Source organism: Leopardus geoffroyi, chromosome B1, assembly GCF_018350155.1.
Source record: "Leopardus geoffroyi isolate Oge1 chromosome B1, O.geoffroyi_Oge1_pat1.0, whole genome shotgun sequence".
NCBI classification, from domain to species: Eukaryota; Metazoa; Chordata; class Mammalia; order Carnivora; family Felidae; genus Leopardus; species Leopardus geoffroyi.
Window position 1 is genome coordinate 199151575 of NC_059327.1, and position 26492 is coordinate 199178066.

Here is a 26492-nt window from a genome sequence, read left to right on the forward strand (position 1 = left end):
AAAGTTATAAAAATATTTTATTTAAATGTTAAGGAAAAAGTACGTGTACTTAAAAATGAGTAAAAGTGCCCATGTTGAACAAATGCTAGAAACCCAGTAAGTTACACATGATAAAATCTAAAGTGGCAGGAACACATAAAATGCTTTCAAGTGGTCCGGTCACCTAACAAAACTATTATAAAAATGAGATCGCAATTGCAGAAGCTGGGTCAAAGGCACATGGCATGATCATTCCTACATACGCACACCCAGTGATCGCATACGATCAAAAGGCGAACAACTCTGCAATTTGGGGAGGACACCACGTACCTATAACGAAACTCTGCTTAAATGTTTACACCAATACTTTCTCCGACGATTCATCAGATTGACGCCACAAACTAATTATTTCTATTTTGAACAGAACATTTCTATTCTGAGTGTGAAAAACTCACTAATCACTTGAGTGTGAGGACAGACGAACGAAATCGAATTTATTCTGATTTCAACCAGACTGCAACGTTATAGTTTTTCCGAGGAAACCACTCACTTCCTAGATACGAGGACACGTTGTAGCACTTCTGTTACACCTGCGATGCTGCCAGCTGGCTGGGTGTTGAATCGTTCGCGTTGAAGTGACACGCTCTTACACCTGAAAGAAAGCCAGCATTTATATTCGGAGTGAGACAGTCTGTCTTTTAAGCAGCTGGATTTCCTGTTTAAAAAGCACAGTTCAGGGGCACCTGGGTGGCTCAGTCGGTTAAGCGTCCGACTTCGGCTCAGGTCGTGATCTCGCGGTCTGTGAGTTCGAGCCCCGTGTCGGGGCTCTGTGCTGACAGCTCAGGGCCTGGAGCCTGTTTCGGATTCTGTGTCTCCCTCTGTCTCTGACCCTCCCCGTTCATGTTCTCTCTCTCTCTCCCTCTCTGTCTCAAAAATAAATGTTAAAAAAAAAAATTAAAAAAAAAAAAAGCACAGTTCAGTCCACATGCCTGTAACGCTCTCTGGCCCTCCATTACCAAAAACAAACTCACGTCAAGGGTCGAAAGCTCCTGAACGTGCGTCAAAACTGAAAACTGAACGGCGGAAAACGTAACAGTATCAGGGCGGAGGGGAAAAGCAGGACACGGGGTCAGATGAGGCTCCGTCCTGCGGCGACACATGCTGACCCGGACAAAGGGAGAGACGCCAGATGGCCCCGGACAGCACAGTGTGCAGAGGGGACTCTCCACCTCTGTGGGGCCACACACCTGCTAGTGACCACCTGCAGCCTGGCAGCGACGGGATTCTGTCCGTGTCTCCCTTATTTGGGTACAGTGACTCCCGTTAGAACTCCAAAGGGAGCACAGGCTGTTAGCTGAAATGCACCCCAATCCTTTACTTAGTATGTTAACATCCACTTCTCTGGGCCTGTTTTTATGCCTGTAAACTGACACATGAAGAAGTTTTCCTCCCAGCTCTGAAGTCAGTTGCGTAAAGAGAGGGCCTATCTTGGCTTTTTCACCGTGTCCCTAAGCACACAGAGGGAGTGCTCTCATGCATATTTATTTGATAAAGGAGTCGTCTGGTACTCGACAGACAGACCCCGCCGTGTAAGGCAGCAGGCCCAGGGAGGCAGTCGTCCGTGGGGAGGAAGAGATTCTGTAAGTAACACGGAAGGAAAAGGCTGATGCGTCGTCCGTCAGATTTTTAGGAGGCAGCCAGAACAGCTCGAGTGGGTAAAAGTGCCCGTTCTTCCTATGTTCCTGCTCCCTAACAGCAACCTAGACAGTCGTCTGGTGTGTATCAGGTGATGGAAGCTGACCTGGGTAGAAAGTGACCTACTGTGGGAGCTTATCTACACTGTAAGGTGTAAATACGACATCTCTGAAGGGCGGGGTGCCTTACCCAGGAAATAGTCACGGAGAACTAAATTATGCAGAAGGGAAGGGGTCTCGGTCCCTTTCATCTCAGAGTCGAAGGAAGGCACAGTTGGTGAGTAGTCCGTCACTGCTGTGCCACCTGGAAACAGTCACCAAAGACACTGGTCCAGTGAGTTCAGTGTTAGAAAGGCCGTTCCAGAACTCTTACCTCTGGACATCACCCAAGGAGTGAGATCAGCATCACAACGCCCATGAACTGAGTGAACAACACCAGCGGGGTGAGGAAGGACCACACGTGCCACAGGGCAACGTTGAAGCTGAAAAGGATAAAACACACGCGGTTGGCCACTCCAGCTGTAATCTACGCACGTACCCCGAGATCCCACTTTGAACTCCGTTTGGGAAAGTTCTCTTAGCCAGCAACCGTGTGTGTATGTCATGTTTCCCAGAGATGTGGTTTGGCCAGCACTGGAAATATCACAAACTCTTCAGAGAGCACTTGGGACAGAACCACTGAAGGTCCTCCCCCGAGAGCTGGCCCAACAGGAACCCAAGTCTCTCAAAGTCACTGTCTGTGGCGGCACATCGACGACAATGGCTACAGCCTGCTTCCACGACCCGCACACTGTCAAACCATCAGAGTAAAGACACAGTTTCAAATAACTTTTTGTTAGAAACAGGATGAAAAACGTAATGACGTATAAGTTGCTATTAAATCTCCCTTTGAGAAAAACACTATTCCTGTCACCAAGGTAAGAATAAGACAGCTTCCCAGTGCAAATGATCTTTATGGACTGAATTTGTAAGAGCAGAAGTTAATTAAATAGTTACTGGTTTCACTGTGTAATAGTTTTTTAAATGGAACTTTAAACAACGGAACTTTTTAAATCCTACCGTTCTAAAAAAATAACCTTTCCGGGGTGATCTCACTCTTAGGATGTAAAACAGCACACCCGCGTACCCACATCACTGAAGGGTCAGTAATAACACAACACAAGGTGATACATGTCAATGCCCTCCAATTTCAATGACAGAAAATGAATCATAAAAAACATTCAATTAAACGGAATAGGCACAAAATATATGGTTTTTCCAAAATCCCAATGCAATTGACATAGAGAAAGGAAAAAAGCTAGAGGAATATATACAACATAGAAAGAACAGTTGTTCTCTCTGGCTGCAGGATCTTGGGGATTTATTTCCTTTGTGTTTTTCTGTAATTAACAGATTATTCTTCAGTGAGCAATGCTTTCACACACATTAAAAAAAAAAAATCTGTTTTTTCATCGACTACCTATTAAGAAGGATATGGGTTGTGGCATTTTCCTGGTAGCAAAGCAGTAAGAACAACTGTAAGTCTAGCCACCAAAGGAGGGCAGGTTCAATAAACCCAGGTTATGTCCGTGTGATGATAATGTGACAATTAAAAATAATGAGGCACATCCAGGGGCGCCCGGCTGGCTCAGTCGGTAGAGCATGTGACTCTTAATCTCAGGGTCCTAGGTTCAAGCCCCATATTGGGCATGGAACCTACTTAAAAATAAAATAAAATAAAAATAAAGAGGACATTTTTTCGTACCAATATGGACAAATTACCAACGATATGGCTCCTTTAAAAAAAAAATGGACATCACTTTGGGGAAAAAAAAATTTCAGCTGTTTACTGCAATTGGAGATACGTATAACCTATAAGCCAGCAGTTTCACCTCTAGAGACATGTATACACACGTGTGTGCACACATACCTCCACCAGACACGCGTGCACATGCGCATGAGACTCACACACAAGAATGTTAACAGCATCATTAACAACAGCACCAAACTGGAAACGATCCAAATGCGATCAACAGTAGAAGCGATAAACGCATTCAGTGACGGGACGAAATGCTAACCAGCAACGAGCGGCTGTGATACACGGCTCGGGTCTAACGGGAGATGGGGTGAGGCAGGATGAGACCGACACACTCGGCAGGAAGAAAAGCGAGGCTTGGCACACACTCCGTACAGCACCGTCTAGACTACAACCCCGCTCGGGGGACACGTTTCCTTTCACAGTAAAGACAGCAGCTTTCTGTTTGTTCTGAAGTTTCGAGTCTGAGAATGATAAACAGGTAGCAGACACAACACTGCATGTAAACAGCCAAATGTAAAAGAATACGGAGTACCTGAATCCACTGCTATGAAGTTAAAAAAATAGACAAAACAAAAACAGAATATTTAAGAGATGCCAAAGAAAGCAAGTCCCACATGGGTCGGGACAGTGTCTGTCCATGGGCAGGAAGGAAAGCGCCTGGCTGGGGCGGGGGGCGGGCAGAAAGGGATTACGGGGCTGGTACGGTTCTCTTTCTTGACCTGGGTGAGGGTTCGCCAGTGCAGTGGTTAACTCATTCAGCTGGACAACTTCAGTTGTTCCCACTTTCCGTATTACATTTCCCAATCAGCACGATGCAATTAATTAATTAATTTTTAAATTTACATCCAAGTTAGCATATAGCGCTACAATGATTTCAGGAGTAGATTCCAGTGCTTCATCCCCTACGTGTCACACCCAGTGCTCACCCCAACCAGTGTCCTCCCTAATGCTCCTTACTTATCCATTTAGCCCATCCCCCCACCCACAACCCCTCCAGCAACCCTCAGTTTATTCTCTGTATTTAAGAGTCTCTTGTACTTGTCCCCCTCGTTTCACAATGCAAATGATTTCAAAAACAAAACGCAGAATATATACATATAGCACGTCAACATTTGTGTTTTAAACAGCTAAATACGCGGGACACCTGGGCGGCTCCGTCGGTTAAGCGTCTGACTTCGGCTCAGGTCATGAGCTCACGGTTCGTGGGTTTGAGCCCCGCGTCGGGCTCTGTGCTGACAGCCCGGAGCCTGGAGCCTGCTTAGGGTTCTGTGTCTCCCTCTCCCGCTTCCCCTCCCCCACTCACATTCTGTCTCTGAAAAATGAATAAACCTTAAAAAAAATTAAAAAACCATAGCTAAATACGTAAAGAACGATCCTACTAGAAAGGGCCTCTGAGACTAGCAATGACAGGAGGCCATTTTCCCGTTTCTCCTTTTCTGTAAGCTTCGTGCCCCGTACATCGGCGCCTGATCACAACACGCTTTATTCCCCCGGTTGTTGCACAGTTAACTCACCAGACGCCGGCCGCAATAAAAGCGGCGGTTGTCACGGGTATCAAGGCTGGATACTTGACGTCGTAATCTTCAATCCCGCGGCACCACTCCAGATAGAGGATGCAGTAACACGCAAGCGACAGGCTGATCAGCAGGAGGGTGCCGCCAGCCACGAACCAGCTGCAGAGACCAAACGACACAAGGGTTGCCAGCAGACTTAGCGCCTCACCACGCGTCTGAAAAAAGGTTTTCACCGACAGCCTAAAAATCGATTGCTACGCAGATCAACTGGGCGAGGGGCCCAGAGGGGCCCACAGCTCCCCAACCCCCGCTTTCAGATGGCCTCTGTCGGGCGGGAGATGGGGTGACACAGGAAGGGGCTGGCAGGTGCAGCAGGAAGAAAGTGAGGCTCGAACAGCCGTGCACTCCCCACGCTCCACAAACCACCACCCGAAGCACAAGTCTGCTCGTGGCGCCGCGTCTCCTTTCACGACACGGCAGCTTTCTGTCTCTTTCTGAAGTTTTGAGTGGGAGTAAGAAACGGGTGCCGTGAACTCCTCTAAGGGAAGCAGGCTTTCTGGGAGGACTGAAAATCAGATTGGAAGGTGGTTACCTCAAACTGCCTCTCGGAACAGATTTCTGAGCGAGACACCCATTTCTAGAATATTCCCAATCTCCCTCCAAGGGGCAGTGTCTCTTTCCTCACTTGGAATTCTACCCCAGTGCTGACTCAGTGTGGGTGAGGCGGCCTCCTTGGCCCCTGCTGGTTGTGGGAGGAGGCCAGGTTTGGGGAACGAAGCCCTCTTCCTGTCTCCCAACGTCTCCATTCTCTTTCGCTTCTTCATGGGGAGAAGACGGGAGTTCCTTGCAGACGAGAGAGGGGTCACGGGGGTCTGGAACAGTCAGTCACACAGGCACTGAGTACACTTCCAGCCATGGCAAGCTTCCAGGTTCCTTTAAGGCACCGAATGACACTGCAGTGCTGGGATCAGTTATGAGAGGTGGGATAGCTCAGTGGATGGAGCGTGGCCTTCCAAATCTGCCTGTCTGGGTTTGAAGCTCAGCCCCAGCGCGACTAGCTTTGTGGCTCTGAGCAAGTTACTTAACCTCAGGGTGTTCTGGAAATGTTACTAGGACCTCACAGAACAGCTGCGAAAATCACATAGCACTCTGAAAAGTGCTGCCCCATAGCGAGCAGCATTATTCCGCTGTTGTGATCGATGGAAAAAATACCCCCACGTTCCTCCTTCGGGGTCTTCAGAGGCCTCTCTTCCGCTACAGTGTCATTCTCAACAAGGGCGATACTGCCCCCAAAGGGAAGAAATCCTCCTCCTCTTTCTGTATGCACAGAGAAACTCCTGCAGGACGTTACAGGGTGGGTAGGAATGAAACGTCTCACGGAGGCTCCTCGGGAGGTGGCAACAAAGGTTGAGGAACACTGTGCCAGAGTCACGGTGACCTCCTTGCTCGGTCAGGATCCTTCCGTGTGTTCCAGGTTTTAACTCCACCTGGAACCCTGGTGCGGCTACTGCGTCCAGATATGGCAGAGGACAGAAGCGGCTGGAAAACCCGCCCGAACCAAAACACGACTGCAAGTCAGAGGCCCTCCACCCTGGCATCGGAGTCCCTCGGCAAGGTTGCCAAGGGAAGCCATCTTGCCCCTGGTTTCCCAAATTCTGACTCGGTGGGTAACGAGGAAGGGCCTGGTATCCGGGCTTGTGATTTCCGATGTAGTTTTAACCAGCAACTCGGCTCACAGACACGAACAGGATTTTCTTAAAAACTATGATTTCCAACCCATCGTGACGCTTCGCTTTGTTTGTTAACATAGACCTGTGTCTCCGATCTCTGAACACCGTCTTGCAGCCTTGCGTAGATTGGAAGAACCCTAATGCCTCGAGCTTCCAAACTTGGGGGCTAACGGCAGGGCAAGAGATGAGGAATCACTTCAGGCAGATTTGTACGGCGGCAGAAGGCGGCCCGCAACCTCTCTTGGGTACGGCCCTCGTCCGACGGCCGCTCAGACTCCCCACTGCTTACCGAGGCCCTTGGCAAGAATATAGTGCCACTCAAAATCCTCAGCCTTTGAGTATCCGCTCAGGTCTTTTGTCTCTAAGGTGATACTTTTCTGAGGCCAGGCCAGTGACTTCTGTGTCCTTCTCCTGCCCCACAGCCCCGGCTCTGCTACGGGACAGCGCAGGCTCCTGGGCGGCCCAGTGACTACGGCAGGTGCCCCCAACACCTCAGAGGTGTAACCAACTGTCCCTTAGCTCAGCATTTCCTTCAACTAGCGAGAATATTTAAAATAAGGAGACAAAGAGGGAAACCCTCCTCTCTCTCCTAAAACCTCCAAAAGGCCTGCCTCCCGAGGCTGGGCTGACTAGGTGCCCCTTCTAGGTGTCCCACGGCATCCTGGGCATATGCTTACGGCGCGCACATGACCCATTCACCCGTCTTGGCCTGAAAGGGGCTACTGGGGGGCTGGAAGTGTGCTTCCTTCATCACTGTCACCACAGCCAAAACGTCTCAGGCTCTCGTGTCGTATCTGAATAACGAAGAGGCCGCTGCTCCCGGCAGTGTGCAAAACAACTACTCATCCTCTTTTCCCAGCCCAGGCTCTACACCGACTGAGAGACACATAGGAGTTAGGCTGATGACGTCAACTGTCAGCTCTTTTACTGACGGAGCTGCAGGAAGATGGCTTTGGTGACCAAACGTGCCACCAGGTTCCAAGTTGACATGAAAACCTAGAGACCCTCTCGGGTTGGGGCTGCCCCCAGAAATGACGGCACAGAAAGCCAGACCAGAATCTGGGCTTCCCACAGACAGCTGGCTCCCAAGAGAAAGAAGGTGCCTTCGACACGTGGCTGGTTCTTCATCCCAAACTCGGGCAGGGAAGGGGCACGCAGGGTAAAGGGCAGGAAGACAGGAGTGTTTAAGGAAAGTTCTAGCTCCTGGCATTAAGGCGAGAGACGAATAGGCTTTTATGGAACAACTGAAACAAGTCCCATGTGCCTCCTTGCTCCTGAATGCACGCTCTGTGCACCCCCGGCTCTCCCTCCCGCAGTCAGCGTCCGAAGGCCTCTGAGGAGAAACTGCGTCACCCCCATGATGACACGGGATCAAATGGTCCCATCCGCACCTTTCTAGCCCTGCTGGTCCCCGTGCTCGCATCCTGTGCAAACCACCGCTCCCAGCGCCAGCTCAAAGCTCACCAACGTCTCTCCCTCTTGGCTCTGCTGTGTGGGGGCCTCTAGAACACTCTTCAACATTCAGTGAGGACTCAGGTACGATTCACAACCTTGTCCCCCCCATCAATTCCTGAGATCATACCGAAGAGATCTTAATCCTCATGAATGACTGACGATTGGACATCAGGCCTCAAAGCTCCCGACTCCTCCTTCGAGTGACGTCAACCCTAATTCAATCACTCCCCGTAGTTACTTTGTTAGCTGTAACTATGCTCTGCAAACAAACTCTGAGGCCCGGTTCTCCCCCGCCAGGGTCCTCGCTCCCTCCTCCCGGTGCTCCTGCACTGTCTTCAGACAGACTGTCAGAATCTTTCTTCTTCCATTTTTTACACATGGATTAGGTTCTTCTTAAATTCACTACCTTCCCCATCCTCCAACACACTTGTGCTGAAAGGCATACTGAAGTACTTTCCAGTTTCATCCGTTCTGCTGTATGTGTCCCAAGCACACACTCTCTTGGTCACTAGTGACCTTTGTGTCGCTTTGTGTCACCAGTACCTCCAACACCGTGCCTGGCAGGAAGTAAGAGATTTCTAAGCATTTGAAGAATGCAACTCACAAGACACTATGAGCAATGAGACGAGGGCGTGTAATTACGAAGTAATGAAGTTTTCTCACCTATTGGTGTGGAAGTTTTCTTTAACGGTTTTAAAGAAATCAACATAGTAGGTCACAACAATGGATGCCAGAATCCAGAATCCAGAATGGATGTTAAGTCTTGGAAGAGGTTTCTCCTTTCTCTCAACAGCAGTAGAGACTTCTGCAAATAAAGGAGATTTCAACTTATCAAATTACCATAAATTTATGAGGAAAAAGAACACCTATTTTAAGCTGGATAAAATAATTTCCTAGAGCTTTCCCAAAACCAGATTCTCTCCAATTAGAGAACCAATTTCTTCTGTACAGCCACCAAAACACGTTGATATTTGCAGAAATAATTAATAGGAACCTGCTATAAAACATATTCAGTATAGTCAACTTGTTCCCCCTAAACGAATTTAAAATCAAATTTACAATATTACCGTCTTTTGGAAAGAATGACACCATCTGGTAGTATAGGAATTTTAGTATCATGTTTCAAATAGTGCCTAGGAAAGCAATTAGTCATGTTAACTAAGAAAAATGGAGACAGCAGACATTAGAGCACAAAATGGACTTGTAATTTCCCCCAAATACTTTTAACTACATATTTTATTTCAAACAAACACAACCTTCTGAGGCAACAGCAGGGCACAGCGGAGGTCTAGTCCTGATACAGCAGTGTCTAGACAGGTGATGGACAAATCAAATTTCTTCCAGTTAAGACCCAATCTGAAAGATTAGGTGGCTGGGGTTGGGTGTGATGAGTTATTTCTAACAAATTCCCCAGAGGAGTGACATGCCCCCCTCCCCCCAATTCTCGTGAGAACCTTTGGTATACATCTGAGACCCCCGACCTTGAACAAACCATCTGAATCCCCAGGAGGCTTGTTCATAATACAAATTCTGGGAGACAGCCTCAGAATTTGTAAATAAGAATGCCTGGGCATGATGTTTTCTGCGTTTATTTTTCAAAGGGTAGTAAGTACACGATTTGCAACATACAGGGCAGAAAAATCTAAAATGAACCCTCTTTCCCCTATCCTTAACCCTAGTTTCTCAACCCCAAAGCAACTACCAACACCAACTTCTATGAATTCTTTCATATTCTATGCATTTACAGGTGAACACACATCACACGTTACCAGGTCTGTACCCAAACGGTGGTACAGCGGACTTTGTCCTGCGCCTCCCTGTGAAAATCATCCCCATAGGGCGAAAAAAGTCTGCCTGCCGTGTCATGTAGGAGTACATCCAAATGTATTTAAGCAGCTCTCTGCTGATGGGCAATTAGACATTTTCAGTCGCTCGCCACTACGAGGAATGCTGAGGTTAAACACTGTGCACATACGTCCTCGTGTACTGGTACGAGTATGATGCTTTGGTAGATTCTTAGAAATACAACCGGATGGTATTTTTTATTTAAATGGAGAATGCCAAACAGGTGTCAAACCAGCTCTCCTGGGAATCCTGAAGCGCAGCTGGGATGAAGATGCGCGGGGCTACGCGACCACTAGGAATCTCTCAGGGACGCTAAATACCCGACTTGCAAAACGGCTTGGCAAGCCTTGAATAAACGAAACCTGGTCCCTCCTGCCAGGACAGGGCTGCGGGAGGTCCGCGGGGCCGGCCGTTTCCGGGCGCCTCGACTCCGGACACCTCAGCGCAGTCGGGGCGCGCCCGGGGGGGAGCGCCTCACCCGGCCCGGCGTAGCCCTCGCTGTCCAGCGGGGCCTCGGTGTCCCGCGGGAACAGGTACCGCCGCCGGAGCTGCTCCCGGGCCCGCGAAGCGTCCATCTTGGCAACGCCCAGAAGCGCGACGGAAGTGACGTAACGACCGGAACTTCCGCCATCGGCTCCCCGGCAGAGGTGCTCGCTGCTGTGAGGGGTGGAGCCTATGCAGTCCGAGGTTTTAGTTGGTGAGACTCTAGGGTGGGCTTGGCTTCTCCGCCTCAGTGCTCAAGTACGCAAACAGGATTTGAATTTGAAAACACTGAGCCTGGGCCCGGCGGAAGGTACCCCCAGCGGATTCCGACCTACGGAAGGCCGGGAGGACCAAGCTTCCAGAGGCCGCCGAATGTGTGCCGGGCCGGGGTGCGAGGCTGTGCGGTGCCTCCTGGTTCCCTTTGATCTCGGCGGACGGAGCCTCCCCTGGCTTCCCTGTGTCCAAACTTCGTAGTCTCCGGCTTCTTCCCTGCTCCAGGAATCGCCCAGCTAGACTTGAAAGGGTCCAAGGCAGCCGCAGGAGGACCCTGTACCTGCTGCCGAGCCTCGGGCCTGGCCCCTTCCTCTGGGATGGATGGGCTTGTGCGGGAGATAAACCTCTCCGCGCCTGTCTCCTCTTTGGCACCGCGGGGGTTACACCTGCCCATCCCTGGATCTGTAGTGAGGTTTAAGTGGGAAGCACCCGTATGTGGTGCATGTTAACCCCCGTCTTCTGAGTCTGGAGAGCTATAACCCCGCCAGGAACATGGGAGACAAGTTTGTTCTGGCCCAGAAAACTGCGTTTTCCCCTCACTCTTGCTCACCGACCGAAAAAGACTGTGTCCCTAACTCACGATTTTTCTCCGTCAGTAGTCCCGTGAATTACGGTCCTTCCCCTGCCCTACGTGTCACGTGTTGAGAAGTTTGGGGCTCAATCACTGAAACGTTTACTGAGCACCTACTGTTCGCAGCAAACTGTTAAGACACCACGCTCCACACTGGAGATAAACATGAGTAAGACATGACGTTGCACTGGAGGAGCCCCTGGACCAAAGATGACCCCAGAGACCTACCACCGCCTAGTTTAGGGCTTATAAATGTAGAGAAGAGTTTTGTTAATTCAGTCAACATTTTCCGAGCCGCTGTACCTGCTAAAGTGCCGAGGACAGAGGTGAGTTAGAAACTCGGGGAGGAGACGATTTCAATACGAGGCCATAATAGAAATACTGTGGGGGGGGGGGGGAGGGGGGAGGGTTATGGGAGCACCAAATAAAGGGCGGTGTCCTCTGCTGGGGTGTGTGGGGAGCAGGGAGAGTGGCTTGAGGTGAGTTGAATACAGGAGTGGATAGCCCAGTAAGCCATGAAAGTCAGTTTGTTTGGTAGGCACTCTGGTATCTTCTATGTGTTATGTGTTATGAGTATGTATGAGTACAGAAGAAATGTAATAAATATTCAAGAAAAGAATGGCAAGTTTCTGCTGGTTCATTTCTTCAGCCTTTCTAGCAAACTCATAGGAGCAAGGGATGTAACAGCTGGGCAGATCATATGGCCTGTCGACACAATACCTCCTTTTTGTTTGGTTTTGTGTTGCCTTTTCTTTTCAGACTCCTCAAGAACCAGGGTTCATCAGCTCAAAGCCACCTGGGGTCTTTGCCCTCCCCTCTTCTCTCTCTTCAAACAGGGGGTTTGAAGCCTTGTCAACAGGAAGTGAATTCCTCCGTATCACATACAGTCTTCTGTTGATTGTCTCCTTGCAAAAAGGTCAGTGCTGGGTCTCCCTTGTAACTGAATATTCCCCGGAGCATCACAGCTATGCCCGAGTTTCCATATGTAGTACGTTCAGGTCAGATCCGGTTTCCCCTTTGATGGTTTCAGGGCCTTTGTATTTGGATCCGAAATCCTTTTAGCCTTCTTTCTCGGGTATTATTAATGGCACTACTGCTTACCGTGTTGATGATACTCAAAAGCAGGTTGGAAAAGGTCCAGTGTTTAATGACCACATCTTCATTGCTGGGGCCATTTAAATAAGTTCCTCAATGTGTGTTCTGTGTACCCTAATAACAGATAACTGATGACAGAGTGCTACCAACCGAGGGATCTCATTTTCAATGTCAGTTACTTATGGGGAGAAATGAAATTGACTGTGACCCTTCCCAGCTCTCCTTAGTAACATGGTTGAGTCCAGGGTGTTTATAGCCCGTTGAATCCCGGCTCCATCGTGACGGGTCCTTCAGCAAGTTATTTGATTGTTCTAAGGATCAGTTTCCTCATCTGTGACACAGTAGGTACCAGAACGAAGATACGTGTGTACTGATTGCTTAGCCTGGTGCCTGGCACGGAGTGTGCGTTCAAGCAGGTAGTTAATATACACTACTGCTAATGGGTGCTTCCCAGGCCTTCCGGATCCTGCTCACCTCCTGGTCCATTCGTTATTCCCTTCTCCTTGGGCCCCAGATAGGATTCTTGTTGCCATTTTCCTTTTGCCTGCGCTCTCCCACCTGAGCGTGGGCAACAACCATGCCTTAGCAGCTCCCCAGAGCCTGGCAGGTAGCAGAAATCCCATTACCCAGTTTTCAACTTGACCCTTGATCACAGCTAACTGGTCTTCACTGCAGACACACATCCCTTCCTCTGAGAAGCCCCTCTCCCTCCTTTCTGTAGTAGTTCTGCAGAGTTCTCACGAGGCCGACCCTGTCCTAGCGGAGGACACAGGGTCCAAACCAGACCCGTCAGCCCCTGGGACTTAGGCTGGGGCTGCTGGGATGGTAAGCTGTGAGGTCAGTGTGGCCTTTGGGGCTGGCACCATAGAGACCCATGGAGGAAGTCCACCTAGGGAGGAAGCTGTGAGATGTACGCCAAGCCAAGAGGTAGCATTTTTGATAGCACTGTTCCAACTCCTGACTCCAGCCAAGGCCTGGTTAACCTAGTTAAGAACACGAGCTCTGGGGGTGTCTGGGTGGATCAGTCGATTGAGCATCCTACTCTTGATTTTGGCTCAGGTCATGATCTCACGGTTCAGCCCGTGTTGGACTCTGCACTGACAGCATGCAGCCTGCTTGGGAGTGTCTCTCTCTCTCTTCCCCCCCCCCTCTCTCTCAAAATAAATATAAAATAAAAAAGAGAGAGAAAGAAAGAACATGAGCCCTGGAGCCAGCCACCTAGCCCTGGCGTTACTGACTCTGCCATTACTGGCTGCTTCAACCTTGGGCAAGCCACTTCTCTTCTGCCTTAGTTTCCTCGCTTGGAAAAGTGAGTTAAGAATGGGTTAGGGATAGTATCTACTTCATAGGATTGGGTAAAGATCAAAGTCTTGATAACGTGCACAAAGTGCTTAGAACAGTGTCTGACCCAGAGAGAGCTCTCGATAAGTCCTACCTGTTGTTATGAATCCATTGCTGAGGCATCACAGATTTCTGAGCCAAGAAAACCAAAACTCATTTTTATTATTTTTTGCAGTTTATTTATTTTTGAGAGAGAGAGAGTGCGAGGGTCAGAGGGGCAGAGAGGGAGACATGGAATCCGAACCAGGCTCCAGGCTCTGAGCTGTCAGCACAGAGCCTGATGCGGGGCCCGAACCCACAAACCGTGAGATCATGACATGGGCTGAAGTCGGACACTCAACGGACTGAGCCATCCAGGTGCCCCCAAATCTCATTTTTAGAAAAACAAATGCCGTTTAGGTGGTTTTGTGTTACCTGCAGCCCTGACAGCAGACTGGAACAGCTGTGTTCTCCCATCAGGCCATGTGCTGCCCGACTGGCCCAGTGATGGTGAGAACGTCCAGGAATCAGCTCATGCAGAAGGGAAGTCAGTGTGAGTCTGACAGCGCTGTGCCGCCCCAGCAGAAGGGAAGCCCCCGGAGAACCTCTAAGGACGCAGGCAGTGTGCTGTGTTGTGGGATAGGGCGTTGGGGAGAACAGCGCAGAAGCCTCCTCAGGCTGCCAGTGTGTCAGGCAGCAGGGAGGTGTTCGTCTTGAACTAAAGATCAGGACAGGGAAAAGGACTGTTCCTCAAGCTAGAAAGAAAAGGAGGGGGTGGCGGGGGGCGGGGGCCGGTACTGGCCTAGATTGGGAAACCTGGGAGGTTGGAATCCTATGAAAGCGTCCCCAACCACTCCTGACATTTCCTGATGTGTGGCAGTTTGGGAGGAATGTTTGGATCCATTGTTCTGTGCAAGAAAAATCTCTTGTATTAATTGCTCACATTTAAATTGAGACTCATTGGTGGGGGGGCACCTGGGGGGCTCAGTCGGTTAGGTGTCCAACTTTGGCTCAGGTCGTGATCTTGTGGTTCGTGGGTTTGAGCCCCGTGTCGGGCTCACCGCTGACAGCTCAGAGCCTGGAGCCTGTTTCAGATTCTGTGTCTCCTTCTCTCTCTGCCCCTCCCCACTCATTCTCTCTCTGTCTCTCACTCGCTCGCTCTTTCTCAACAGTAAATAAATAGAAAAAAAAATTTTTTTTTAAATTGAGACCCACTATCAGGCTTGCTCACCTAGAGAGCTGAGGTGCATCCTGACCGACTACCTCCCAGATGCCCAGAGTCCTCTAGGCTGTTAACGCCAGTCTCGTTATTGACATGATCTGAATCATGCAGTGCCTAGAATTGGCCTGTTAATGGTGTGCATGTGATCTAATAAAACAAACTCATTTTTTTTTCCTTTTAAGGAAGCCCCATGTATTTTTTTAAATGTTTTATTTATTTTTGAGAGAGAGAGAGAGAGCATGCAAGTGGGGCAGGGGCAGAGAAGGAGGGGGACAGAGGATCTGAAGTGGGATCCACGCTGACAGCAGTGAACCTGATGTGGGGCTTGAACTCACGAACCGTGAGATCATGACCTGAGCTGAAGCCACGTGCCCAACTGACTAAGCCACCCAGGCGTCCCCCCCCCCCCATATTTTTAATACAATATTTTGTCTCATATTATCATGCATTTCCAGTAAGTAAAGAAACTTAGATGCCCTAATTTATTTATCAAGAAGCCATTTCTTTTTTTTTTTTTTTTTATTTTATTTATTTTTTTGGGGACAGAAAGAGACAGAGCATGAACGGGGGAGGGTCAGAGAGAGAGGGAGACACAGAATCGGAAACAGGCTCCAGGCTCTGAGCCATCAGCCCAGAGCCCGACGCGGGGCTCGAACTCACGGACCGCGAGATCGTGACCTGGCTGAAGTCGGACGCTTAACCGACTGCGCCACCCAGGCGCCCCAAGAAGCCATTTCTTGAAAGCTTAGTTAGAAGAAGGGATACAGGATAAATATACTCAGAAATCCAGTAACCACAAAGTACATAAATTGCATAAAACCATGAAAAAGCCTTTCTGGTCACATGATCCATTGTGGAAACCACTTGGAAATCCCTGGCCGGGACAGTTTTTTAAAAAGCTTTACATGGAATATATTTATAATGATGAGCTAAATCATTAGTGCTAAGAAAAGGCAGGTGGAAATGAGGCGGGGGAGGGGTCCTGACCAAAGGAAAAATTTGACCAGGAGAGAAAAACTAAGTTCTCAAGGCGACACCAGAGTTCAGATCCTGATTCTGCTATTTGCTATGTGACCTGGGGCAAGTCACTTAAGCTCTCTGCATCTCCTCATCCATGAAATGGGTACAATAACACCCCCCTCCTAGGTTTGTTGAAAGATCTGTGAGGTGGATAGATACGGATACAGCGGCAGATATAAAAGGCTTAGCGCCGTGCCCGATATAGAGGATGAAGACTCCGTAAAAGGGAACCCCTGTTATCGGGGAAGGACAATCTCGGCAGCCGGGAAAGGCAGCCTGGGAGTGGTCAATACCAGTGGGGCAGCAGCAGCTGGTAGCTGGGCAGCCTTGAAGGGGTGAGCCTGGTGGCCTTCCCGTAGGAAGAGGTCAGACTGTGGAGCGGCACAGACCGTGGATGGCCGACCGTGACCAGCACCTTACATTCCCTTGATACAAGGATTAAACTATCCGTTTGGTAGTTTCATTGGAATTGCTGATTGCAAATCCCTAATTTGTCAGAGTTGAAAGGCCCCTCAGCTGAGCTCGGGTCTCTGCGGGTAGCCTCGCAGCTTATGTGATGGAGCGTGGATTTGAACCCAGGCAGGTTTGGCCTCAGAGCCTGAGCTCCCATGCTGAACGGATTCTGATGACTCAGTGTCTCAGGACATAAGCTAGAGGGAAGTCAGAGTGCCCGGGCTCATTCTTGCCAGATGCTGGCTCCAGGAGGGGAGAGTGTGGTGACCCACCTGCCCCTCTCCCACCCACACGCACGGCAGACACTGCTAATCAACGGCAGCGTTTCTTACCCTCCCTGAGCGCCAGGGGAGGGCCTCCAAATCCTGAAGAACCCAGAACATTACCCCCGATTGACTCGTGTGAGCGGGTCAGATCACATCTAGTTGCGGTTCCTGGCATGGAGTCTCCGGGCCTGCCAGACGGTAGTGCAGAAATGCGGGCTGGGGGTTGCTTGTGTGCTGGTAAGAATCTGCCTGTCATTCCTTAAGAGACTCGACACATGAGTCCTGATGTTCTGAAAGTCCCAAAAGCACATTTTGCACAGAGCCCAGAGGGAGCTCCCACCTCCCCCCCACCCCCGCCCCCCACCAACCTCAGGAAAGTGGGGGTGTTACAGGGTGGTGCTGGAGGGTGACTCCTCACTCGCAGGGGGTCATTGGACTCCGTATCCCTCCTTGGGCATCACCCCCAACACCACGGCCACGGCCCCTGAGGAATCCTCGCGTTAGACAAAACAAGAGGGAGGAAACTCCAGCCTTCCGAGATTGGCGGTGGAGAGCGGGTGGGGAGCACCGTTTGCGAGGCCACATCATGAATCACAGCCCCCGGGGTTCTGACGAGGCTGGAAGGAGACCTGGTACCAGGTGCGGACACAGCCAGGCACCGGGGGCCCTCGAGATCGGTGCCTGCGGTCGTGACAGTGGTTTGGAACCCCCGGTCTCCTTAACCCACGATTCTCAGACTTTCAACTGTTCAACCATTGAACAGTCCCAGAGACTTCTCTCAGATCGTGGGATGCCAGGTGCTTTCATGGAATATCATGACATGTGGACAAATTAGGTGAAAAATAGCCGAGCGCTGTAAAAGTTTCCACCCGCTCTCCTAGCATCTGAGCTAGAATCGCGTGCATGGTGACAAAAGCCAAGAGGCTTAAGATTTTTTAGGCAGAGACATCTTAAAATTGAAAACGTTTTGTTGCCTTTTTTTTTTTTTTTTTTCTTCTGACACCTGGAAGAGGGATCGCCATTTCCATTTTAGCTATAAAATAGCTCTCTGTTCAGGATGAAATTGGTCAGAGCAGGGCTACCCTATAACGTTACCATTAACATCCCGACGCAAACTCAATGCCGGGTCCCCAGAGCAGTGCTGTTGGAAACTACCCAGGGGAGCTGAGGCTTTACCTACCTTTGATCTACGGTGGGGAAATCTAATATATGGACCACCGCGAGCCTGCAGCCCAATTCGGCCTGAGGTCACCGGGAAGGCAGAGCAGCAAAGGTAATGTTTCAGGAGCTCACAATACCCGCTCTGTGGCCAAAACAAAGGCCTGACCTTCCGAGCCACGTCTGACCTTTCAACTCTGACACATGTATTTACTCAGCAATTACAACTTAAACTACCAGAAGGGCAGTTCAGTCATTTATATCAAAGGGAAGGAATTAAATAAAGCTTTCCTGGATCCCGTAACAAAACAGCTGGGCCGAGCTTTGCACTCAAAACAAAGAAACTTCTCTTGCCACCAGTGGATGTGACTGCTCTGTACCCAAGACAGAGAGTTAGAAGGCAGGTCTGAACCCAAATTGCAGAAGTTGGAAAACCTAATAAGTAGGCTGAGCAAGATCTTGAGTTTCTGTAAATGCTAAGAGGGCAGCAGAAGATTCTGTAAGAAGCAGAAACTGCTGTGCTGCCGTGACCTCACTCAAGACCAGTCTGCTGTGAGAACTTGGAGATGTCGTTCTCTACAGCGTGATAATCTAGCAGTGACCCCCAGGGGCTTTACTTAACAGCACGGGATAACAGAGCCATTTGGAGAAGAGAGACACAGAGATGGAAGTTTGCAAGGTGCCAGACCTCGGTGCGCTTTCGGGCAAAGCAAACTCACGTACCCTCATCCACTGAGGGAGGCCGTGGAAACCGGTGAAAGCATTCTGGAAAAGCGCCGGGCTGCGCGTCGTCAGGGTGACACGCACCCGAGTCCGTGATCCCAGCAGAAAGGAGGAAGTACTGTGTCTGTGCCCGGAGACTTAGAGAGGATGCCGATTTCGTCGGGGGACAGCAGAGTGTGGCATCAGCAGAAGAATGGATCGATGCTGTGCATCACAAAGCCGGCGCAAACTCCTACTACGAGGCAATGTGGCGAATCTCACGGAACGTTGGACGAAGGAAGCCAGACACAAGAGGCCACGTGCCGCCGCGTGATTCCTTTTACACAAAGTTCAAAACCAGGCCTGGCCGATCCACGCAGCCAGAAGTAAGGATGTGGCTGCCCTCGGGCTATATAGTCTGTCTCTTTGAGTTGGGCAGTCACGGCTCGGGTGCCTGCACTTTGTGAAATTGATCGGGATTTAGATTTTTATACTTTCCATATATATACACTTCAGTGGAAAGCTTACATTAAAATCATTCACTCATCTAGGTTTGCTGGGCAGTTTTATGATTGCATCTGTGTCCTGGAAAATGTTGACACGTGCATCATAAACCAGAGTGTCACTTTAGAACTGAAGCAGATTCGCTCGTCTCACGCGGCCGTGCTGCCTGGTTTGGCCGCTGTGGCTCTTCCTGCTGGGCCCAGTCACTTCGTGCAGCAAAAGGCCAGGCGCCTGGAGGATGGGGCCCGTCCCCCGGAGCCAGAGCGTCGGACCAGCCTTGGCGAACCTTCGGGTACTCAGAGAGGAAGTATTTGCGGACACCTACTATGTGCCAGACACCTGTGTGCGGTATTTTAACTCCACTCTGTCTACCCGGGGAGGTCAGTACAGCAGGTGAAACCCCCGAGATTCAGAGGCCAAATAACCCGCCCAAGAGGGGCCCTTGGCTAGTAAGACACAAAGTTGCATTCAGCGCAGGTCGGACTCCGACACAGGGAGCCCCGCTGACAGCTGTCACCTCATGCTGCCTCCCCCACGGGTGGGGGTGGGAGCCTGCAGGTGACAGCAGGGGCAGTGGCAGGAGGAGAAAGACCACCTAATACAGCAAGTTCCAGAACCACTCCAGCGGGCTCCCCACCCCAGGCCCACATCCAGTATACCAGTACACCCTCGGGACATTTTACCGGGCTTGCCTCGAGGCTGTTCGTCTCCCTGTCCCTAGAGACAGCGTAGAGGCTGGCCCAGGGTGGGCCCTCTGGAATGACCCCCTTAGTCCCTGTGACTTATCACGGTTTCAGTGACAAGAGGTGCAGAACTGTAGGCACCGGGGCCAACGGGAGGATTCAGGTCCAAACGCATTTGTGAGGAAAAGCAAGCATCAGTGCACGCAAGACAACGTCCCCCAACGGAATCCCTTTAAATGTGAAATCCCGCCACGGGCTTGTCAGATTTCCTCTTCTGACATCGAGAGCGGCACAGAGGCACGCTCTCTGTTACCTATCAAACGCGAAATGGAACGTGCCCTCTTGGGCTCACTGCCTAGAAAAGAAACGTAGAAGGCCTCTTTTAGCCATCTCTTGAAGGCTCGGTTGGAAGAAGGGGTAAAGGCTGAGTCCGTGCTGAGCTCCAGTAACCACAAAGGACAGGTAAATGTATAGACTATGCCTTTTCTCTTACCTTGGACGCGTCTAGTAATTGACCTCGTTTCCTTCCACAAGGGAGGACGTTACAATCTGAAGAGCGTTGTGGTGTCACGGTTCTGTATCCAGGCACAAGTCAACAACGTACAGTTGCCTACTTAGTGCTGGAGTCCAGCTTGGTCTGGACAAAAAAGAATACCACCAGCCAGGGGGATCAGTTTTCAGCGGTGGAGTAAAGAAGGGAGATGCACTCTCCATAGCTTTCCCTGATGGAAAGGAATTGGATAAAACCTCTGATCTCTGAACACCTCCCTCATTCAGCTGCAAAAGTGCTATCCAAAAACCAACAATCTGTATCCAAGACTGCTTCCTCCCCCCACCACCCCCGCCAATTCCTAGAGATCTGTTTTGGAGCAAGACAGGTAATTACAGGCTAGTGAGATTCTCCAAGAAAATTGTTTCAGTGGGACCTGGGCAGCTCAAATTTTAACTTTGAAAGAGAAACGATATGTTTAGAAAGATGAGAGCTTCTCAAAGATATCCGTGAAAGTCTGCGGGCCCGTAAAAAGGCTATTAACCTTGACTTTTAGCAGCGTATTCTCAGAAGCACCCTGTGAAGCGGGTCTAAACAGAGAACTAGGAATGGGGTCCCTGGAAGCCCCTTTCCTCAGAGGGGTCACCTTCCTGCACCACGACAGCAAGCCACCCGTGCTCGCCTGAAGCAAAGCCAGTGCGGAGAAACCGGAGTGATTTGGCTGTTTTTAAACGTTCTCCACATAAATGCCCCTCTGCCCTCAGCGGCTGCTTTCTTTATTCTCTGGCTGCTGCGTCAGCCCACGTTCCTCGCCTGACCGCAAGATGCCTAGAGTGCCTGACGTTAAGGAGGGCCCAGCCCGGGACAGCCACGCACCTTAGAAGATACAGCCCATCTTCTCCCAAATCCTGCTGGTAAGCAGCATCATGGGAAACGGCTGTGCACACAGCTGACCAACGCCAGGCAGGCCAGGAAGGCAGGCATCAGATTCGAAAACCACAGTGTGCCAAAATGCATCCCTGGCAGGTTTGGGGATACCTGAGGGCCAGACCCGGCAGACCCGTGTGGACACAGGCAAGAATCTGGTAGAATGCAAACGTAACGCTCGACTTGGACACAGTGAAGGGGGAGAGCCAGACACAAATATCCTTAGATCCGTTTCTAAAGTCCCTGGGGCTCCAATATTGTGTGAGCCCAGGTCAGGCAGGCAGCTGCCCAAACCAAAGGGTGGTCCCTGCGCAGGGACCTCAGGAATGGTCTGCAGACTGTGTCTGTAGCCAGACCCATGGGCACAACTGCTGCACATTTGGGGAGCCCTTCCCACCTCCAGCTGCATGGTCTGCAATAAAGACCTCTCTCCATGACACGGACCATCAGAATCGGAACGGCTGGCTTCATCCTCGTGGAGCTCGAGGGAACTGAGGTCACCTCCTCCGGCCCTGGTGCACGGGCACCGTGCTAGCCTTCCGGAACAGCAGCCAGCCCCATCACTGCCCTGTGCTGCCAGCCAGTTCTAACCGGAGAACCTTGGGTAACAGCTGACAAAGGTAACAGAAATGAGGACCCTCCCATGGCATGGGTTTTAGTTCATTTTGTCATGTTTGTCCAAGTTTGCCTTAAATGCATCCTGGTAAAACTGACGGAAAATAAACATCAGCACAGACCTTGAAATACTGTGGAGTTTGCACTTCAACGTGGGACTCTGGGGAGTAGGTTCGCGCTGTGCCCCCCACTGCGCACGGGGAGGACAGGAGCAGGAAGTGTCCTGGACTGCACTCAGGAGTCAAGGCTGGACTCTGCTCTGTCCTTGAGAATGTGGCCTAGGTCATGCCTCACTTTCCCACTTTCCCCTATGCTCTCCGGAACATCTAAAGCTTCTCATGGCTCAAAAATTGTTACCAATAACCCCAACAGGAATGTATCTGCTGGCTTCAGGCAAGGTGCTGTGTACTTTACATAAATGAGTTCATTCATTCACAGCCCAAGAGGAACCTTCAGCATCCTCACTGTCTAGATGGAGAAAGTGAAGTCCAGAGAGGTTAACTATCAAAGGACCAAGCGAGTCCAGGAGACAAGCAGACTCCTCTTGCTCATCCGGGGACTCAGAGGCTCAGACAGCATCTGTCTGCCTTTTTGGCCCCTCTTCCTGTTTATCCTCCCCTCCTAAGCCTTGTGAGACTGTTCCACGTTCCATCCTTGCTCTCTCCTGCAGTAGGAGGGATTAACGACAAATGTAACCCTGGCCAAAGGTACCACGCTCGCCAGCTTTTAAGGGACTTGTGGGCAAAGCCTACTCGAATATCAGCAAGAGGCACAACACAGCTCTCCTCCAGCACAGCACACTGGGCCTCAGAATACCATCTCTGAAAGCATCGCGATCCACTCGGAGCCCCGGGACAGCGACACAGCTAAGTGATGGGTTCCAGGTCAAGTGAGTGATTTCCCTGCATGTGGTCACAGGCCATGCTCCCAGTCTGTCTCGGGCTGAAGAGGGACAGGGCCACGGTGCGGACAGGCCAAATACTGAAGACTGTCGTTGTGATCATTTCTGGACGAGATACTGTTAACTTACATGTTTTAACAACACAATAAACACACAAAAACCTCTAATTAAAAATGTAGAGAAGCGCTGCAATTAAATACTTTTTAGTTTAGTAGTAATTATTTTTGGCTTGTCACATTTTTAAAAGATTTCCACATAAAAGCATTTGTTTTTTTAAGCATGTGTAACTGGATAGAACCAGACAAGGAGGTTAATTTCTGCTCTGCTGCTTCTGCTTTTTTTTTTTTTAACGTTTCTTTGCTTTGCGAGAAAGAAAGTGCAGGAGGGGCAGAGAGAGAATCCCAAGTAGGCTCCCTGCTGTTGGCACAGAGCTCAAAGCGGGGCTCGAACCCACAACCCTGGGATTGTGACCTGCGCCCAAGTCAAGAGTTGGGCGCTCAACCAACTGAGCCACCCAGGCGCCCCAAGAGTATTTTTTAAAGTACAATAATTTTCACCACCACAGATTTTGAATTTTGGATAAGAATATATTTTATTTTCTCATAAAAGTTCTACCAAAAATAGACTTTTTCTGTAACTTAAAAATACAGCTTTGAAAAAGCAACATTGGAGTTGTTGTAACTCATTACATGTTTTAGAAACAGCAGTGAAAAAAAATCAACAGAATGGATTCAATTTTTAAGTAGAAAAATGTTCATTTCAAAAGCTTGACTTTGTCCTTTACTAACTTGAAGGTGGGGTTCTTGCTGATCTTCTTGTTAAAGATGGTCAGGAGCTCCTCTTCCGATCGGTGGTGTTCCTCTGTCACCGCGTAATACTGAGCTAAAACCTTCACGGGGAGAAACAATCATCAAGTGGGTGATGTGTCCTGAAAATGTACCTCAAGGTTCTTCCTTTAACCCAGAACGAGGCCAACAGTAAAACAGAAAAGAAACGCAGATGCCGGTGACACGGGTGTGTCCTGCTCGTGGGTTTGCGCAGCTGTTCGCGCAGCACCCGCACGTGCAGCCTGTCACACGTCGACACAAAGTTAAAAGCAAACACAGAGGAACCACCGCTCTGGAATAAGCAAACAACGGCAAGACATCAAGAACAGTAATCCCCAGGGGCGCCTGGGTGGCCGTCGGTTGAGCGGCCGACTTCGGCTCAGCTCATGATCTCGCGGTCCGTGAGTTCGAGTCCCGCGTCAGGCTCTGTGCTGACAGCTCAGAGCCCGGAGCCTGTTTTGGATTCTGTGTCTCCCTCTCTCTGACCCTCCCCTGTTCATGCTCTGTCTCTCTCTGTCTCAAAAATAAAAATAAGCGTTAATAAATAAATAAATAAATAAATAAATAAATAAATAAATAAAAGAATAGTAATTCCCAAATTTAACACAGGCACCGTTCAGGCTAAGGAAGTGCGATGGGATGGGGTCCAATTCCCGCCCCCCGCCAGTCCCGAGGGGCCACTGAGCCGCTGGAAAATCACTGAGATCCACATCTGTAGTGTTTTAGATTAGGAAAACCAAGAACTGTACATCCTGAAATAAAGAAGTGGCTGTCCCCAGCTTCTGCACCTGCGTCTGTGCGCCATACCTTTTTCCTTAGCTTTTTGATTGCTACTTCGTTGTCCGGGGCCTGTTTCAGAAGTGCTTTAATAGTTCCCTTCCAGTTGAATTTACCTACAATATGAAGAGTAATATGTAAAACATTTTGTTTCGGTGTACTGCCAGAGGGATAAAGCAACCATGTGGGCGACATCTATTTGCTATCCGGGAAATGAACGAATGACCCTGACCGTACCGCGTAGCAGATGCTGGACCTGTCCACTCGCAGTGGCCTACAAACATGACTCCCCTTTAGGACTCGCTCTCAGAGCGAGCGGGTCAAGTAGGCATCCCAAGTACCATCAACTTTACAGGTGCCTGTAAAAAGGCACGGCTGTATCCGTGAGGAAAAGCCAGTTAAAAGAAGTTGAAATAAGACCCAGAATCTTCTAACCCGTGAAAATGTCCAGGTGCCAACTGAAAACCATTCATCATTCCAAAATAAAAGTACTTCAGTAAGCAATTATGTGTACACTCGGAACAAGAGTAGAAACACTCAGCCAAAAAAAAAAAAAAAAAAAAAAAAAGACAAAGAACCAAAAGCAAATTTTAGCACTGAAAAATATGGTAGCTGAACTGAAAATGAAAAGCTCAGTGGACAGACAGAACGGAGAGGGGAGAGGAAAGAATCAGTCAACTGGAAGATAAAACAATAGAAATTACACAGTCTGAGCAAGAGAAAACCAAAAGAAAAAAAAAAAGAGCATTAAGAAAACTACAGACCAGTATCCCTCATGCATACAGACGTCAATGTACCTACCAAAATATTAGTAAGTAGAATCTAGCAGTTAGGTAACACATAAGAAAATTATACACGACAAGAAAGTGGGTTTATTCTGGGGATGAAAGGCTGGTTCGATATTTAAAAATCAATCAGTGCAATTCACATTAATTGCTAATGAAAAAAACAGTAACATCAATCAATGTAGAAAACGTGTGTGACAAAACTCAACACATTCATGATAAAAACTCTTAGAAAAATAGGGATACAGGGGAACTCCTTCAACTTAGATATAAAGAGCATCCAGCAAAAACCTACAGTTAACGTGACTTAAAGTGAAAGATGTAATGTTTCTTTCGATCAGGCACAGAGCAAGGCTGTCTGCTCTCACCACTTTTACTCAACACTGTGATGGAAATTCTTGCCAATGCAAGAAGACAAGGCAAAGAAAGAGCAGTGCTATGGATCCGAGAGGAAGAAATAAAACTGCCCCTGTTTGAAGATGACGTGATTACCTCTGCAGAAAATCCCAAGGAAATCTACAAAATCATACATATTCTATATAATCACAGGAAGAGTTTTTGTAGATCTCAACAAGATTATTCTAAAACTTAATTCTGACAAAGAATAAAGCCTGCCCAGTTTCAAGACTTCAGATAGAGTTAAAGCGATCGAGACTGTGTCGGTAGGGGGCACACATACAGGCAAACGAAACAGAATCAAGAACCCAGAACTACACAAATATGCACAACTGATTTCTGACGAAGGTACAAAAGTGATTCAGTGAGGGCCTTCTCAGCAAACGGTGCCGGAATAATAGCATACTGATGGGCAAAAAAATGAACCTTGTACTAAGTCTCATTCGTTACATAAAAATCAACTCAAAATGGATCACGGGTTTAAGATCAAGAGCAAAATGTTAAATTGTAAAACATTTAGAAAAAAAACACAGGAAAAAAACTCTTGGGGATCTAGGGTTAAGCAAAGAGTTCCCAGATTTGGCACCAAAAGCATGACCTATTAAAGGGAAAATGGACAAATTAAACTAAATCAAAATGAAAAAAATGTGTTCTATAAAAGATTGTCAAGAGGATAAAAAAGCTATAGGCTGAAGGGGAAAAAAAAACCTTGCAAACCCCACATCCCACAAAAGATTAGTATTTAGAATAGAATACATAAAGAACTCTCAAAAGTTAACAGTAAAAAAGAAAATCCAATTCGAAAATAAGCAAAAGACGTGAACAGACGTTTCAATATCAAGAGATATACAGATGGCGAATAATACATGAAAAGATACTCAACATCATTAGGGATAAACAAATTAAAATCACCCGAGCTATTACCACACGCCTATCAGGATAGCTAACAAAAACAACAACAACAACAAAGTACCACCACCAGACCCTGGCCGACATGTGGGAAAACCCT

General features: G+C 49.0%; 2 protein-coding genes and 1 long non-coding RNA gene across 8 annotated transcripts in view; 1 reads left to right on the plus strand and 2 right to left on the minus strand.

Moving 5' to 3' along the window:
- On the minus strand, positions 1-10627 carry TMEM128 (transmembrane protein 128). Its single transcript, XM_045474565.1, has 5 exons — positions 10494-10627; positions 8834-8975; positions 4986-5144; positions 2047-2155; positions 1-631 (listed from the first exon to the last, which is right to left on the minus strand). The coding sequence occupies exons 1-4, from the start codon at positions 10588-10590 to the stop codon at positions 2056-2058; spliced, it is 498 nt and encodes a 165-aa protein (XP_045330521.1). The 5' UTR covers positions 10591-10627; the 3' UTR covers positions 1-631; positions 2047-2055.
- LOC123596185 lies at positions 10584-26066 on the plus strand. 2 transcript variants are annotated; one of them, XR_006711586.1, is made up of 3 exons: positions 10584-11668; positions 12102-12258; positions 26052-26066. It is a non-coding gene; the product is annotated as an uncharacterized LOC123596185 (long non-coding RNA). The 2 variants fall into 2 exon arrangements; XR_006711585.1 differs by lacking the exon at positions 26052-26066 and adding an exon at positions 13954-14002.
- The window catches only part of LYAR (Ly1 antibody reactive), a 21483-nt gene continuing 18255 nt past the window's right edge, over positions 23265-26492 (minus strand). For all 5 annotated transcript variants that reach the window (XM_045474559.1, XM_045474560.1, XM_045474562.1 and 2 more), the window contains exons 8-9: positions 24333-24418; positions 23265-23587 (exon numbers count right to left, since the gene is read on the minus strand). In XM_045474559.1, coding sequence (XP_045330515.1) covers positions 23453-23587; positions 24333-24418 — 221 coding nt within the window. In that variant the 3' untranslated portion in view covers positions 23265-23452. The remainder of the gene's footprint in view (positions 23588-24332; positions 24419-26492) is intronic.

Excerpts from the sequence above, each read along its gene's own strand:
- TMEM128 (XM_045474565.1), bottom strand. The coding sequence starts at position 10,590 with ATGGACGCTTCGCGGGCCCGGGAGCAGCTCCGGCGGCGGTACCTGTTC. Across the intron at positions 5,145-8,833 it reads GAAAACTTCCACACCAATAG|CTGGTTCGTGGCTGGCGGCA; the intron begins GTGAGAAAACTT and ends TGGTCTCTGCAG. Across the intron at positions 2,156-4,985 it reads TTTATTGCGGCCGGCGTCTG|CTTCAACGTTGCCCTGTGGC; the intron begins GTGAGTTAACTG and ends TATCCTTTTCAG.